Source organism: Vicugna pacos, chromosome 22 (genome assembly GCF_048564905.1).
Source record: "Vicugna pacos chromosome 22, VicPac4, whole genome shotgun sequence".
Lineage (NCBI taxonomy): Eukaryota > Metazoa > Chordata > Mammalia > Artiodactyla > Camelidae > Vicugna > Vicugna pacos.
The window spans coordinates 28,481,361-28,495,525 of record NC_133008.1 but is presented as its reverse complement, the minus strand read 5'-3'; the positions used below and the strand labels follow the sequence as shown (position 1 = coordinate 28,495,525).

The 14,165-nt window shown below is 53.5% G+C and overlaps 1 protein-coding gene across 2 annotated transcripts; it reads right to left on the bottom strand.

Moving 5' to 3' along the window:
* Nucleotides 1–1,974: 1,974 nt before the first annotated feature.
* Nucleotides 1,975–13,994, bottom strand: SLC25A23 (solute carrier family 25 member 23). Of its 2 annotated transcripts, none has more exons than XM_006206351.4 (11): nucleotides 13,658–13,994; nucleotides 12,408–12,534; nucleotides 11,733–11,820; nucleotides 11,337–11,448; nucleotides 10,136–10,294; nucleotides 9,897–10,049; nucleotides 9,585–9,692; nucleotides 8,416–8,583; nucleotides 4,845–4,995; nucleotides 3,688–3,868; nucleotides 1,975–3,313 (listed from the first exon to the last, which is right to left on the bottom strand). In XM_006206351.4, exons 1-11 carry the CDS (start codon nucleotides 13,811–13,813, stop codon nucleotides 2,827–2,829), a joined length of 1,890 nt encoding a protein of 629 aa, XP_006206413.3. In that variant the 5' UTR covers nucleotides 13,814–13,994; the 3' UTR covers nucleotides 1,975–2,826. The 2 variants fall into 2 exon arrangements, with proteins under 2 accessions (XP_006206413.3, XP_015096605.2); XM_015241119.3 differs by lacking the exon at nucleotides 1,975–3,313 and adding an exon at nucleotides 3,986–4,043 and having other exon boundaries at nucleotides 3,734–3,868; nucleotides 13,658–13,982.
* Between the last annotated feature and the right edge of the window lie 171 nt (nucleotides 13,995–14,165).

Here is a 14,165-nt window from a genome sequence, read left to right as displayed (position 1 = left end):
AAATGGAATAATACATTAGGGGCTTAGCACAGAGTGAGGGTACACAGCACCTACTTAATAAATGTAAGTTCTTTCCCTTCCAAGATTTCAGTGGAGTAACAATAAGAGGTCAGATTCATGGGTACCAGAGGCAGAGGGTGGGGAGAGTGTGAACCAGATGAAGGTGGTCAAAAGGTACAAACTTCCAGTTATAAGATAAATAATACTAAAAAAAAAGATAAGTACTAAGGAGGTAATATGCACATGATAAATAGAATTAACAGAGCTGTATGTTATATATGAAAGTTAAGAGAGTAAATTCTAAGGGTTCTCATCACAAGAAAATTTTTTCTCTTTAACTTTGTATCCAAATGAAATAATGGATGTTTGCTAAACTTACTGTGATCATTTCTTTATGCTGTGTTAATCAAATCAGTATGCTGTGCACCTTAAATTTATACAGTGCTTTATGTCAACTATATCTCAACAAAACTGGAAGAAAACAAATGTGGACAAGGAAATGGATGTTGAATGTCCCAGTTAAATTAAAAAGTGGTAACACCAGATGCTGACATGGCCACAGTAAAACTGGTAGTGCTAATTCCTTGTTGATAGCTGTGTATAATGCACACAATTTTTGTGGCAGCATGACCTGCAGCTAGTCATATGCTTTGACCCAGAAATCCCACTTCTGGGAATTGATCCTAAAAATACAATTTTTAAAAAGTGAAAATACAAAACAGCTAGCAAGGCTTGATCCTTTATCTGAGTGTGTGAAAAACCTTATCTATATATGTGTATGTGTATTGGTTAGCTATTGCTGCATAACAAGTCACCACCTCCCAACCATAGCAGCTTAAAACATGAACAAGATGGTAGCTGCAGTATCTTTATAACCTAATCTTGGAAGTAATATACCATCACTTCTGCCATATTCTCTTGGTCATACAGACCCACCTTGGTACAATGAAAGAGATTACACAGGAATGTGAAAAGCAAGAGGCAAAGATCATTGGGGGACATCTTGGAGGATGACTATCATAGTCAACAAAGAAAAAAGTTTCGTCTTGTGAAGACAGGCAGAAATTGGCATCCAAATGATACCAGAAGATAGGAAGAGGCACTGAAAGATTCTCCCCTAGACTCTTCATTGGGAAAATGGCCTTGCTCACACCTTGATATTGGAGTTCTACCCTCCAGAATTGTTAGAGAATAAAATTCTGGGTTCTTTTTTAAAATTTATGATAGCCCAAAAGTGGAAACAACCCCAGTGTCCATCAGTGGATGAATGGATAAACACAGTGTGGTCCAACCTTACAGTAGAATATTACTTAGCCTTAAAAAGGAAGGAGATTTTGACATATACCACGGACACAGATAAACCTTGAGGCCATGATGCTCAGTGAGATAAACCAGACTCAGAAGAACAAATGCTGTGTGAGTCCACTTATACAAGGTTCCTAGAGGAGTCAAATCCATGGAGACAGAAAGTAGGATGGTGGGTACCAGGGACTGGGGGAGGGGGATGGGGAGTCAGTGTTTAATGGAAAAAGTTTTGGAGCTGGATGGTGGGGGATGGTCGTAAGACAATGTGAATGTACTTAATGTCACAGAACTGTATACTTAAAAATTCGTTACAATGGTAACTTTTACATAATGTGTATTTTACCACAATATGAAAATACGACAATCTAAAATGATGGTGTTGCTTTAAGCCCCAGTGGTGGTAACTTGTTACGGCATCCCAGGGATAGGAACACACTTGTATAATTAGGAAAAAGACAGGAAACATTAGGAGGGCTCCTGAACGTGGACTGTTCCCTGCACCCACTTCGCAGATGTGGAAACTGAGGCTCAAAGAGGGAGTCATTTCCTGGTGTCCCAGAGCCATGTGTGATGGCAGCTGGCCCATCCCTTGGGTGGTGTCCCTCCCCTGTGGGTAGTTTGAGATGGTCCCATATCCACCCACCCACTTTCAGTAAAAACCACAATGAAAGAGCTTAGAAAATGTATTCCTTTGTTCTTTTCTTTGAAATAACACACAAGCAGGGAGGTGGGGCATAGTGGAGGTGGGGGAGGTGGAAGCATTGGGGGGTCCTCCCACCCCCCAACATCCCAGTTCCTCTTTCACAGTCCTTTAATGGGGCTCCCCAGGGGCTTGGAAGGAATGGAGAGAGGGGTCCCCCAATTATCTTAAGCTCAGATCCTAACCATAAAGTGCAGAGTGTCCCGGGTTGGGGTACTGGGGGCTCGGGTTATTTGGGATGGATGGGCTGTCTGCTCCTCTCTTGTAGAAAAATAGACCTGGAGTCAGTTTGGGGGATTTGAGGGTTTGGGGTTTGTTTGTTTTGCATCATTGGAGGCTTGGGTTTAGGGAAGCTGCTCCTGGCTTCCAACTCTGAAGCCTGGGGAGGGGCGGGCAGGGCCAGGGTGTGTCGGGGGGAATCCCCTTAATGTGTCCCCAGCCTTAGATTGCCTCCTCGCCAGCCCCTAAGAAAGAGCCACTGGGTCCCCCAGAGGGGCCCAGGCTCTGGGGGTTATGATCAGCCTGTCCAGTGGGAAGGGGCAAGAAGCCCCCACAGAGCGCTGGGGGAGCAGCTTCCCCGCAGGGGGGTGGGGGTCCGACGTCCGTGTAGGGCCTGGGAGGGGCGCCTCCTTCCCCTGCTATCGGCCTCAGTCATGTCAGGACAGTGGGCGAGTCCTGGGGGGTCTTCTGGAGCTGAAAGGCCAGGACTCGGGCTTCCGGGAGGCTCCGTAGACTATGGGGTTTGTGCAATGGGGCAGAGTCTCTGGGTCCTGGTGTGTGTCTGGGACTGGGGGAGGGAGACCCAGGATGCTGCAATGGGTCTATTGGGAGCTAGACTGGGGGTCTGGGCTTTGGGGATCCAGTGCCTGGAAATGTTGGGGTCTGCATCTTATAGGTGAGGGTTTGGGATCCAGTGCCTGCGGTGAAGGGATTGGGGATCCCATGGCTGCAGCTGCCAGGACCTGCTCACTCTGCCACTGGGCTCTCGCCCCTGTGGTTTCAGGAGCAAGGATCTGGCAGGTCAGGGCTTGGGACTCTGGGATCCAGGGGTTGAGGGCATAATGGTTGAAATATAGGACCTGGTAATTGAAGCAGAGGGATCTGGGACCCAGTGTCGAGGTAAAGGATTTCAGGAATCCAGGGAGGGGGGAGGGATCTGGGATCCAGTGGCTGGGGTCCCGGGATCTCAGCATTGCACTGTCAGGATCCTGTGGCTGAGGTTTCTTGAGATCCAGAATCCAGTGGCTGAGCTTGGAGATCCATGGCTTGGAGCAGGGGGATCTAGGATCCGTCAGTGGGCTTGAGGATCTAGGATCCGGCATGGCCTGAGGACACTGGATCTGGTGCCTGAGGCAGCTGGGGTCAGGGTGTTTAGCCATGGGATATGTGCTGCTGTAGCTGGAGTGTCAGGAGCCAGTAGCTGGGGTGTGGGGGGTCCAGCGGTTAAGACAGGGAGGTCCAGGACTCAGTATGTGGGGGGCTGGCAGGGAACGTGGGATCCAGTAGCTGCGACTTGGGGCAGAAGGACCCAGTGGATGGAGTGTGGGGATCCTGTAGTTTGAATACGGGGTCAGGGAACCTGGGATCTGCTGGCTGGGCCATCCGTCTCCAGTGGCTGAGGTGTGGGAGACATCAAGATTGAGGTGAGGGATCAGGGGTTGGGGAGGCTCTGGGTCCCTCACCTGGACGTGACCCCCAGGGCCTGCTTCATATTTTCGTAGACCACATAGGAGATGCTCACAGCCGGGATAACCTTCATGAAGTTGGGGGCAATGCCCCGGTAGAGGCCCCGCACGCCCTCCTGGGACAGGATGTGACGGAGCAGACCCAGCATGGAGAGCTGGGGGGCTCCCTCGATGGAGGCTGAGGGGGTGGGGAGGCCAGGTAAGGCCAAAGGTCCCCCTCTCACTTCCCCCTCCTGCCCCCCCAGGTGACCATTGCAGCAGGAGGGAGGAGGATTAGACTAACAGTGGGACCTACCACTCAGAGTCAGGACTTCTACTGGCCTTGGAATTGGCTGCTCACCTTTCACCCCAATCTGGAGGACCCAAGTTTAGGGATGATTAGAAATAGAGCAGGTATGTGTGGAGGGGAGCGGGGTGGGAGAGGGCACAGAAATTTCCTCTTCCTGGAACTCAATTCCTTCCCTCTTCTCCTAGCTAACTTTTACTCATCCTTCCAACCTCCATTCCAAACCAGCTCTTCAGGAGACCCCTCCTTGGCACCCCTTATCTAAGTCCAGCTTTTCCTTCCTCTCTTTGTTCAACTCTAAACCCATACTTAATTGTGGAGTGATTTGTTCAGCATCTTCCTCTCCAGCCTGTGAGCTCTTTGAGGGTGGGGGACTGATAACCCCCAGCAAGAGAGTCACAAAACATAAATCCTAAAATCTCCAAGGAAATTTTCAAAAAAGATTCAGGTATGGTAGAGGGGGGGAAAAGAACCTTCAAAGAGCAATACAGAGAGAAACAATAAAACAATAACCAGCCTGGCCCTGTTCCTCCTAAGCCTGTTCCTTGCCTTCCCTTCACCATAACCCAGCCTTGCAAATTAGAGCTCAACTTATCAGCCCAGAAAGCGGCCTCCCGGCTGAGATCGATAGCACACTCTTTCAGCACTGGCTGTGTCTGTTCTCCTACTTAGGGGAAAGGGTTCCCATTTCAATGTCACAAACAGGTAAACTGAGGCCCGGAGAAAAGTAAGGACTTTAGTCAAGGGCATCCAAAGGCAGGAGGAGCCCCGCCCGGGGCTCTGCCTTCTCAGGAGGCGGAACTGGGGATGGGGAGGTGGACCCTAGTCGTGGGACCTTCCCTGCCTCCTCCTCCCACCCAGGCCTCACCTTGGGCCTGCATGCGGGTCCGGACCAGGGCCAGGGGGTAACTGGCTATCTGGCCACACGTGCTGGAGATGGTGCCGCAGGCCAGGAGCACGAGGATGCCAGGGTCGGCCGAGTCGTGGCTGTACTGCTGCAGCCACTGGTTCTTCAAGGTCTGGTGGGGGTGGAGAAGGGAGGAGGGTGGGTTGGAGGTGGGTGACACCAGGACCCAGGCTTCAGAGGCCCTGATGGCTGGCTTCCGTATCCCGTGATGACCGGTGTCAGCCAAGCCCTTTACCTGCATCCTTGCGCTGAGTCCGCACCTCTAGCCTCCCTGGTATGTGGGAGCGTGGCCTCCCTCCTGTTCCTGCCCTAATCCCTGGAACCTCAGAATCTGGTACCTTACATGATGAAAAGGACTTGGCAGATGGGATTAAGTTTAAGAATCTTGAGAAGGGAGGTGATGTTAGAGTGTCGGGAGGGTCCAATGTCATCGAAAGCTTCCTTGTAAGGGTCAGAGAAGATGTGACTGTGATGACAGAGACAGAGATCGGAGAGAGAGAGGGAGATGCCATGCTGCTGGTCTTGAAGATGGAGAAGGGGCCATTAGCCAAGAAACGTGGGCATCACTATAAACTAGAGAAGGTAAGGGAACAGACAGATTCTCCCCTAGAGCCTCCAGAAGGAATGCAGAGTAAGACTCATTCTGGACTTGTGACCTCATAACTGTGACATAATGTTTGTGCTGTTTTAAACCACAGCGTGTGGTCATTTGTTATAGCGGCCGCTGGGCACTCATACAGTCTCTAAGGCAGCCACCCCACACTTCTCCCTTACCATTTCAGCTCAAACCTGTTGACTTCCAACTGCCAGCACCCATGGCTCTGCCTGAGGATTTTCTCTGGTCCCAGGCAAGGGTGCTCTGAGCACACTGGAACAGGTGGGAAGTGCTGGGGAGTTAGCACCCCCCAGAAGCAACCTTTAAACAATGACTAACTAGGTGTGTCAATACCCGGGCTCCCTTGCCTCTCCGATGGGGTCATATTCTATGCTTTACCCCCAGGATTAAGCACCTGTCCACTGTACTATCTTGCTTGATAATGCACTGTTTGGGTTCAACTGCATTACCCACCCACCCCCAAAATATATATGTTGGACTCCTAACCCCCAGGACCTCAGAACACCACCTTATCTGGAAAGGGTCTTTGCAGACATGAGTTAGGATGAGGTCATCCTGGAGGAGGGTGGGCCCTTAACCCAGTATGACCAGTGTCCTTATAAGAAGAGACTAGAAACAAGGACACGTAAGGGAAAAGTCACATGGCAACAGAGGCAGGTAGGAGTGATGCGCCTACCAGCCAAGGACACCAGTGATTGCTAGCAAACACCAGAAGCCAGGAGAAGGCAAAGAAGGATTCTCCTCTACAGGTTTCAGAGGGAGCACGGCCCTGCTGACATCTTGATTTTGAACTTCTGGCTTCCAGATATGACAACAGATTTCTATCGTTTTAAGGCACCCAGTCCGTGGTGCTTTGTTACGGCAGCCCTAGAGAATTGATGCATCCTACTTGTCGGTGCCTTACCTTCCCTGCCTTATGACCACCCCCAAAACCCACCTGCCCTGCCACCCCTGCTTCTGGAAGACCTTGAACTAAGACAAGTGCTATTAGTATCCCCCTTTTATTGACGAGAAACTAGTCCAAGGGAAGCGACTTGCCCAAAGCCACAAAATTAAGGTGAAAATCAACATTCAAAGCCACACCCAGCTTCAGAGCTGTGCCCTTGGCCAGTCCCTCCGGAAGTCTTCTGCCAGGCCTCTGTAAATCCAGGATCTTCTTTTTGGCCTTGGGACTGTAGGTTTCATTTCCTATATCAATTCTAATGCATTGGTAATGGCTGCCTGGAACTGGGTTGAGAGTGTCTCAGTGCTGTGATGGATTGGTGATGTCTGGCCTGGGCACGGAATGGGCAAACAAGAAGCAAGTGTTGCCCATTACTGCCTTCACAATTTTAAGAGCCTTCTTTGCGGGCTGGAGTAGCATATGCCAAATAGATGCTTAATGAGATTTTAAGAGTAGTTCTATTAAAAAGAGATTCTGAGGGCTAAATAAGAACAGATAACATTGGGCTAAAAAAAAAAGTAAATCACTTTTTTTTCTGCAGGACTTCTCAGAGCCTTTAAGGGACTAAGATAGATCTTAAAATTCCAAGAGGGTATAGAGCTCCTCAAACTTCTTAGACCCCTGAACTCCCTTTTGGGTGAAGAATGAATGAAATAAGTTTGCATCTTATTTCTGCTCCTGGCTCTCAATGGCTTCCTGTTATACTTCAAATAAACCCAAACTAATGATCATTGAGTCCCTGCTGACTCTTCAGTTCCCTCCAGCCACTCAAGACTTCCACTTCTCCAACAGGCCAGATGTGGCCCGCTTTTGGACCTCGGCATTGGCTGCGCCCTCTGCCTGGTTCATACTCCCTCCCCCTGTATGTTCAGCTCATCACTCCACCACACCTCTCAGAGGCATTCCTAGACACTTCCCTCCTGCCCACTGCTACTTTTGAACACACATCCTGTTTTATTATCTTCTGAGAACTTTCCAGGATCTGAAACTACTCATTTGCTGGTTGACTGACTTCCTTGTTCCTTGGAGTGCTGTTCCAGGAGGGCAAGAATCGTGTTGTGCTCTTTGAATGCAGTGGCCAGCACAGCGCCCAGCGCATACAGGAGCTTAGGGCATAGTTTTCTAAGTGAACGAGGGAACAAATGAATGAATCAATGAACAAATGAATGAATGAAGCCTTGTCTCATTTGTCTCCGTAGATACTGGGTGCTGGGAGAGCAGGTATGGAGGATCTGAGGTCAGGACCAGCTATGTAATTTGTGGGGCCGGGTGCGGAATAAACACATGTGAGGTTCCCTGTTCAAAGAGTATTAAGAATTTCAAGATGGTGACAGCAGAACATTAAACCAACTACACGTGAGTGCAAGATGGTATAGGTCGCCCGCCCAGGAAGCTGGGTTGGATACAAAGATTCAGTGGGAGGGGGGGCCTGTGGACTTCTGGGGCTGTGCTAATTGGAAGAAGCTGGTGTTTCTACCAGGAGGAGGTAAAAGTGATGGATGAGGCACCCTGGAGATAAAGAGGAAAAACTCCCTACTCCTGCTTCTCCTGGCAAAGTCTCCAAGGTGCTGGTCATGGGGTGTGGTTTTTACGGTCACGGCAGATACTACGGGCCTTGGAGAAGACATCAGCCTGGAGATAGAGGCGGGTCTGACCCACGCTTTGGGGGAGATGGGCATCTTTGAAGCTCAGCTTTGCTTGCTGCCATGATTCTGTGAGCTAGAGTGGTCCCCGACTTTCCCAGGTCCTGAGACACGGCAAGGTCAAACTACAATCAGAAGGTTCTCACGGTGGTAAGTGGATGAGTGGGGGAGTCCTATGCCTGAAAGGGTTTCCCAGGATCCCAAGACCCCTGGTGTGTCTCCACCGCTATCTATGGAGGTCAACTCTGAGTCAGCCCCATAGGAAGTGGGTGTCCCATGGGCAGACCCCAGCGGGGAGGAGGAATGGGGGCGGGACAGGCTGCCACACACCTCGTAGACGGCCAGGTCAATGCCCGCGTAGGGGATGATGCCCAGCACGTTGGGCAGGTAGCCACGGTAGAAGGCCCGGGGCCCTTCTTGTTCCAGGATCTGCCACGCACAGTCCAGCAGCCCCTTGTACTGGCCCGTCCGGCGAAGGGTCAGCCGCGTCTTCAGCACCTGGGGAGAACCCAGTTATCCCTGGAAAAGCTGCCTTCTGAATCACCACATCTAGGAACAAAGACACCTAGAGCTAGCTACCCCTGGATGGAGGTACCCCGAGAATAACTGAATTAAAGAAGCCACTTGCTCTAGAATTTTCTGTTTCCCCAAACTCTATACCCACAGATGGCTACACCTGTCAGAGTTGCATGCGACATCCACCACTAACTGTCTCCCAGTATCTTGTTACCTTGTCCCTTTGCAACAGAACTGGTAATTTTCGGCAAGCACAAGGCCACTAGAAATAGACTACATTTCTCAGTTTCCCTAGGTGTGTGGTCATGTGAGAAGTCCAAGCCGATGAAACAGAAGGCGAAGAAGTGTGCAAGACTTTGAGAAAGCATCCTTAAAGGCAGGGAGGTGTTCCTTCTTTTGCTGTTCTTCCTTCTTGACTGGAAGGTGGATGCCATGCCTGGAGCATAAGCAACCATTTTGGTCCATGAGGTGGATGCTACATGCTGAGGTGGTCTAACAAGGTAGAGGAAAGGAACCTGGGTCTCTATCAACTCTAACAGTCAGAAGCCACCATACCACCCCTGAACGGCTCACCTCCAGACTTCATTATGTGATTTGAGTTTTCCATCACTCAGAATCCTAACCGATGCCTGGCACAAGCTGAAACTTGAAATGGTTTCTCTGAAAGCAGTTTCACCTAGAAATGATTCCTCTGGGGACAAGCATCTTGGAAACCAGTATCCTTAGAAGAGGCACATCCGTAAATGGCTGGTGTTCACAACTGCTAACTAAACAGTTATAACTGACACCACTGTCCCCAAAAGTCACATCTTAAATGTGGTACCCAGACCGGCTGCACATGAAACAGCATTGCTCTAATGAGCTACAGTATGAATCAGGAAGAGGGAAGTTATAACCCCAAAGCTTATCACATCTTGGAAGGAAGCAGTTACTGCAGACCCCCAGCCTGCCATGGGGCCTCAGCCAGGGCCCCTCCTTCTCACCTCCATGGGGTAAATGATGGTTTGGGCTGTGGCACCAGCCAGGGAGCCAGCCACAAAGCGCTCCTGCACGTGCAGCGTCTCCTGCTGCCCCCGGATGGCCCGCTTGATCTGAGAGGGAGACACAGAGGTGGGCAGGACCTCAGTGATTGGGCCCTCCACGTACTTGGACTGCGTCTCTACTGTCCTCCTGCGCTGGGCATCCAGCAGGGGAGTGAAGCCCCCTCCTGCAGACCTGCAGACACCCCTACACCCCCAAGCCAGTCCTGCCCATCCTCACGGCCAGCCCTCGCCTCCCCACCACGCCTGCCTTACCTGCTCATAGGCCATGAACTTGATAGCTGACTCAGGTGCAATCTTGAGCACGTTAATGCCATTGCCACGCCATAGGGAGCGCACGCCCCCCTCTCGGATCATGCTCCGTAGGCCCCCCAGGATGTTCAGTCGGTTGGTCTTGGAGGCATGGACCTGATCAGGGAGATGAGGTAGCTTTGGGGTTCCCTCCAGGAGGCCCAGGCCTAGGGGAGGGGGTGGGTCTCTCCAGGGCCCCTCACCTGCATGAAGACCTTGAGGCGGTCCAGAGGGGCTGTGCCCGTCCGGGACACGGCACCCGCCACTGCGCCCGCCACCAGCTGCTTCCACCACATGCCAGTCAGCTTCTCCTGCTCCGAGAACTCATCAGGGACTGTCAGGCACTCGCCAATGTCCAGGACCTGGGGATGCAGAGGCCAGGGGCGTCATGCCCCAGTAGGGGGGGGGAGATGTGACTCTGCCCTAAATGGGGGCATCTCCCCTGTGAATCCCAGGCCACCCAGAGAGCCTACAATGAATATCACTTGGCGATCCCAAGAGATCTCTCTTGGATCCCTACCAGATGCAGCCCCCAGTCTCCACAAATGATTACAGCATCCTTCCTAGAGTACCTCCACCAAATTTCATCAAAGGATCCTATTCAAGCATCTGCCCCATAAAGATCCCTCCAGAGCCGATCAGATCCCTCTGAAGGATCCCCTTCAAAGGTCTCCCACATATGGATTCCAGATCCCTCCTGGCCCACACAAGATCTTACCGGGGACTTCACATATAAGGAGCCCAGCAGATGCCTCCTGGGGTCTCACCAGATCCCCAGGGATGTCCCCTTAGAGATCATCCCCTCTCTAGAGTCCACCTACAGACTTCCCAGCCAAGCCTCTTATGCGTCCCTCAAGGGTAGGAGTCTCTGGATCTCCAAGAGGATCTCACCAGATCCCATGGATGGGTCCCCTCCAGATGCCATCAGATCCTGCCAGAAGCACTGCTCAGGGATTCCCACCCAGGAAATGACAATCCAGAGCCCCTCCTCACCCTTACTTCCAGTGGATCCCATTGGACCCTTTGAAGAGAGTGGCTTCCTCACTAGTCTTTTCAGCAGCAGAATCCTTTATCAAGGGGGACAGAAACCAGCAGAAGGGCTGAGAGTGGGAGGCCAGATACCCCATCTGGTGAGCTCTTTCTTCCCTGCGCCCCCGGAGGCCCAGCAGCAATCTGAAGGGCTGCCGTCAGCCAGGAGAGACCTCCCCAAGCAGGTCCCCCAAGCCCCAGATGGGGGACGCAGGGAGCAGAACCTCATCCCCTGGCTGCTCCCAGTGGCTCCTCCTTCTTGAGAGTCCTGACCCAGCCTTCCCACCCCCATGCCCGGGGGAGATGAGGGCCAGGCCTCTGGGGGCAGGGGAAGAGGGTCTGGCCACCAGGCTGAGATGGCCGCCCCCATCTCACCGTGGAATGCTTCCAGAAATAGAGCACATCTTCCACGTTCTCCAGCGAATGCAACAGGAAGTGGTCGCGCCATTCCTGCCAGTCAATGGTCATGGTGCCGTCACGGTCCATGCTGGGGCAGTGGAGGGGGATGGGAGGGGACAGAATCAGTGCCTGGGGCCGGGGGTGAGTTAGAATGAGGTTCTGGTTGGTTTGGGGGTGGGTAGACTGAGCTCCTTGGCACATGGAACACTCCATTTTACAGAAGGGGAAACTGAGGCTCAGAAAGCGGAAGCAACTGGCCCAAGATCTCAGCTCCACCTGCCCTGGGATTGGGTCTGGAGCTCTGAGGTTCTAAGTGGCTGAGGAGTCCTGGGGAGCTGAATTACCTGGGATTCTAGACCCCTAGCTACTCACCTGTGCAGGATTTTCTCTGCTTGCTCCAGCGAGATGGAAATGCCCAGAGCTCGGAAACTCTGCTGGATCTCAGAGACATCAATGTGACCTGGGGAGGGGGCCCGAGGTGGGGAAGGGAGTGTGTGAGGGCTCTTGAGATCAAGCAGCAGAACAGCTTGGAATGGGAGTGGTCTAACAAGACCGGGGGTCTGGGAACCCAAGGTGAGGTTTGTGGCATGGTTGGCAGTGGGTGGGTGGGGGTCCCTGACCCACTGCGATCATAGAGGTTGAACTGGGCAATATTGGGGGGATCATTTGTTTGATGAATGAACAAAGGATTGAACTCAGGGGTACTTAAGGGGGTCTCTATGCCACAGGGGGTTGAGAGGCAATATTGGGCACCCAGAAGAAGCGATGGGGGTATCTCTGTCTTACAGGGAATCTAAGAGCAATATGGGGCGATCTCTGTCTCACAGAAAAATAAGAGTAATAAATAACAGAGGTCCCACTGGAGAAGGAAAAGGAGGTGGGATAGGCCAGCTGGGCCCTGAACCACCTAGCTGGGGGTGAGGAGAGCTCCCGAAATAGCCTATGCGTCATCAGGGAGAAGCTGCCCTCCCCCCTCCTCCTAGCGCTGCCAGTCCTAACCCCATTGGTGTCTCCAGGGCCCCCCACAGCCCCATCCCTGGGCCTTACCATCCTGATTCCGGTCCAGACTGTGGAACAGAAGCAGCAGGCGCTGTTCCCGCTCCTGCAGGTAGAGGATAAACTCCTCCAGGTCAAGGCCACCATCTGGGTCAGCATCACCCTCGAGAGAGATGCCCTGGCAGGGGGGGAAGGGTCAGAGGGAGCTCCAGAGAGCTGCTCCGCCAATCTGGAGGGCACACATATGACACGCTTATGACCCAGGAACCCAGGCCTCCCTGTCCCCCGCCCTCGCACCTAGAGGACTGGGGTGGGAAAGTCACCCCCTTCCTTGATCAGTTCGCTCCTCAAGATGCCCAAGGCCACGGGAGGTCTATGAGGTGGACACTGGTCGTCCAGTTTTCCTGGCGAGCAAAGTGAGGCTCTCCAAGGTCAAGAAACTTGTTCAAGATTACAGAGCTGGGAAGCGGGTGGGTGGACTTGGGTTCTTGTCTCTGAAAACCTATCCTTCCAGCTTGTCTCTTACAAGAACCCGTCCACATGGCAGTTTGAGGAGCTCTCGCTGGAGACAGCTCTGGGAATGTGGGGCAATGACACATCCACAATGAGCAGCCTCGAGGCCTCTGTTTTCCCATCTGTAAAGTGGGAGGTCGACTGCAGGTCTCAGGGTGCTTTGGAGAGGCATCTGAGGCTCCAGGTGTGGGGGGACACTTGCATGGGTTCAGGGCCAAGGTCCTGCTTTGATAGGTGCATCCCCAGCTGAGGGTGGCCTCAGGCAGGATTAAGTTCACGGCTGGGACAGCCTGGGGCATTGAGCCAGGCCTGGGAAAGGACAGGGAAGGGAATGTAAACACAGAGGGTGGGGCAGCTGGCTGGGAGGGCAGGGGGTGCCCAGAGCAGGAAGAAGGGTGAGGAAGGTGTGTCTCCTGGAGGTGGGTGCAGGCCCTGTCTCGGGTTGTGCAGAGTTCAGAGGAGGGTGTGTCCTGGGCAGCAGGCAGGAAAGCACACGAGGCTCTAATCCCTGGCGGACACCCCCTACCTCAGGGAGGTGAGTGGGTTTGGCAGCCGAACTGCATGCCTGGGGCCTCGGTGGCTCTGCCTTGAGCGAGCCCGTTAGGCCCAGGTTCGGGCGGGCAGGGCAAGGGGGAAGGGGACAGGGATGCCCGAGGTGGGCACAGGTCCTGGAGTCCAGCCACAGGCAGTCCCGGGCGTCTCCCGACGCTCCATTCAGGCGCTCGGGCAACCCGGGCGCGAGCTGGGCCCCCGCTCTGTGCTCCAGGAGGAGGTCCCTGCGGGGGTACCTGTTGGGCGCCGCGGTCCGGGTCGCCAGCGCCTAGCCGGGCCAGTCCCTGGCGCAACTCGTGGACGTCCACGCGACCATCCTTGTTACTGTCCAGCTCCTCGAAGAGGCGACCCCAGCGCTGACGCCGCTCCGCATCGCCCGGGCCCCCCCGCATGGCGCCCGCCCGGGGGGGAGGGGAGGCCCTGCAGCCGCGCCTCAGCGGGGGCTTGACGGCTCCCCCTCCCCCCCTTGGGGCCCCGCAGGGCCAGCTCCGCGGCCACTGCCACCGCAGCCTCCGCGCTGCCTGCCTGCCTCCGGCACTTGTAGGAGGCGGTGACTGCTAGCCGTCGCCGCCCGCTCCAGAACTTGCGTCTCCTCCCCCAACCCGCACTGGGGGAAGGGGGCCGGGGGCGGAGCTGGCGGGGGGGTTGCAGCCAGGGATCCTCTGGTATTAGCACAACCTAGGGAGCACCAGGGTTCATTCTGAGAAGAGGGGGCTAGAGAGATCAATGATCTCAGGTCTGGTT

Coding starts and splice junctions, on each gene's coding strand:
- SLC25A23 (XM_006206351.4), bottom strand. CDS start 13,813: ATGCGGGGGGGCCCGGGCGATGCGGAGCGGCGTCAGCGCTGGGGTCGC. Junction 8,584..9,584: donor CCATCATTTACCCCATGGAG/GTGAGAAGGAGG, acceptor GGTTCTCCCCAG/GTGCTGAAGACGCGGCTGAC. Junction 3,314..3,687: donor GCCCTGGGGGTCACGTCCAG/GTGAGGGACCCA, acceptor GCCGGATCCTAG/ATCCTCAAGCCCACTGACGG.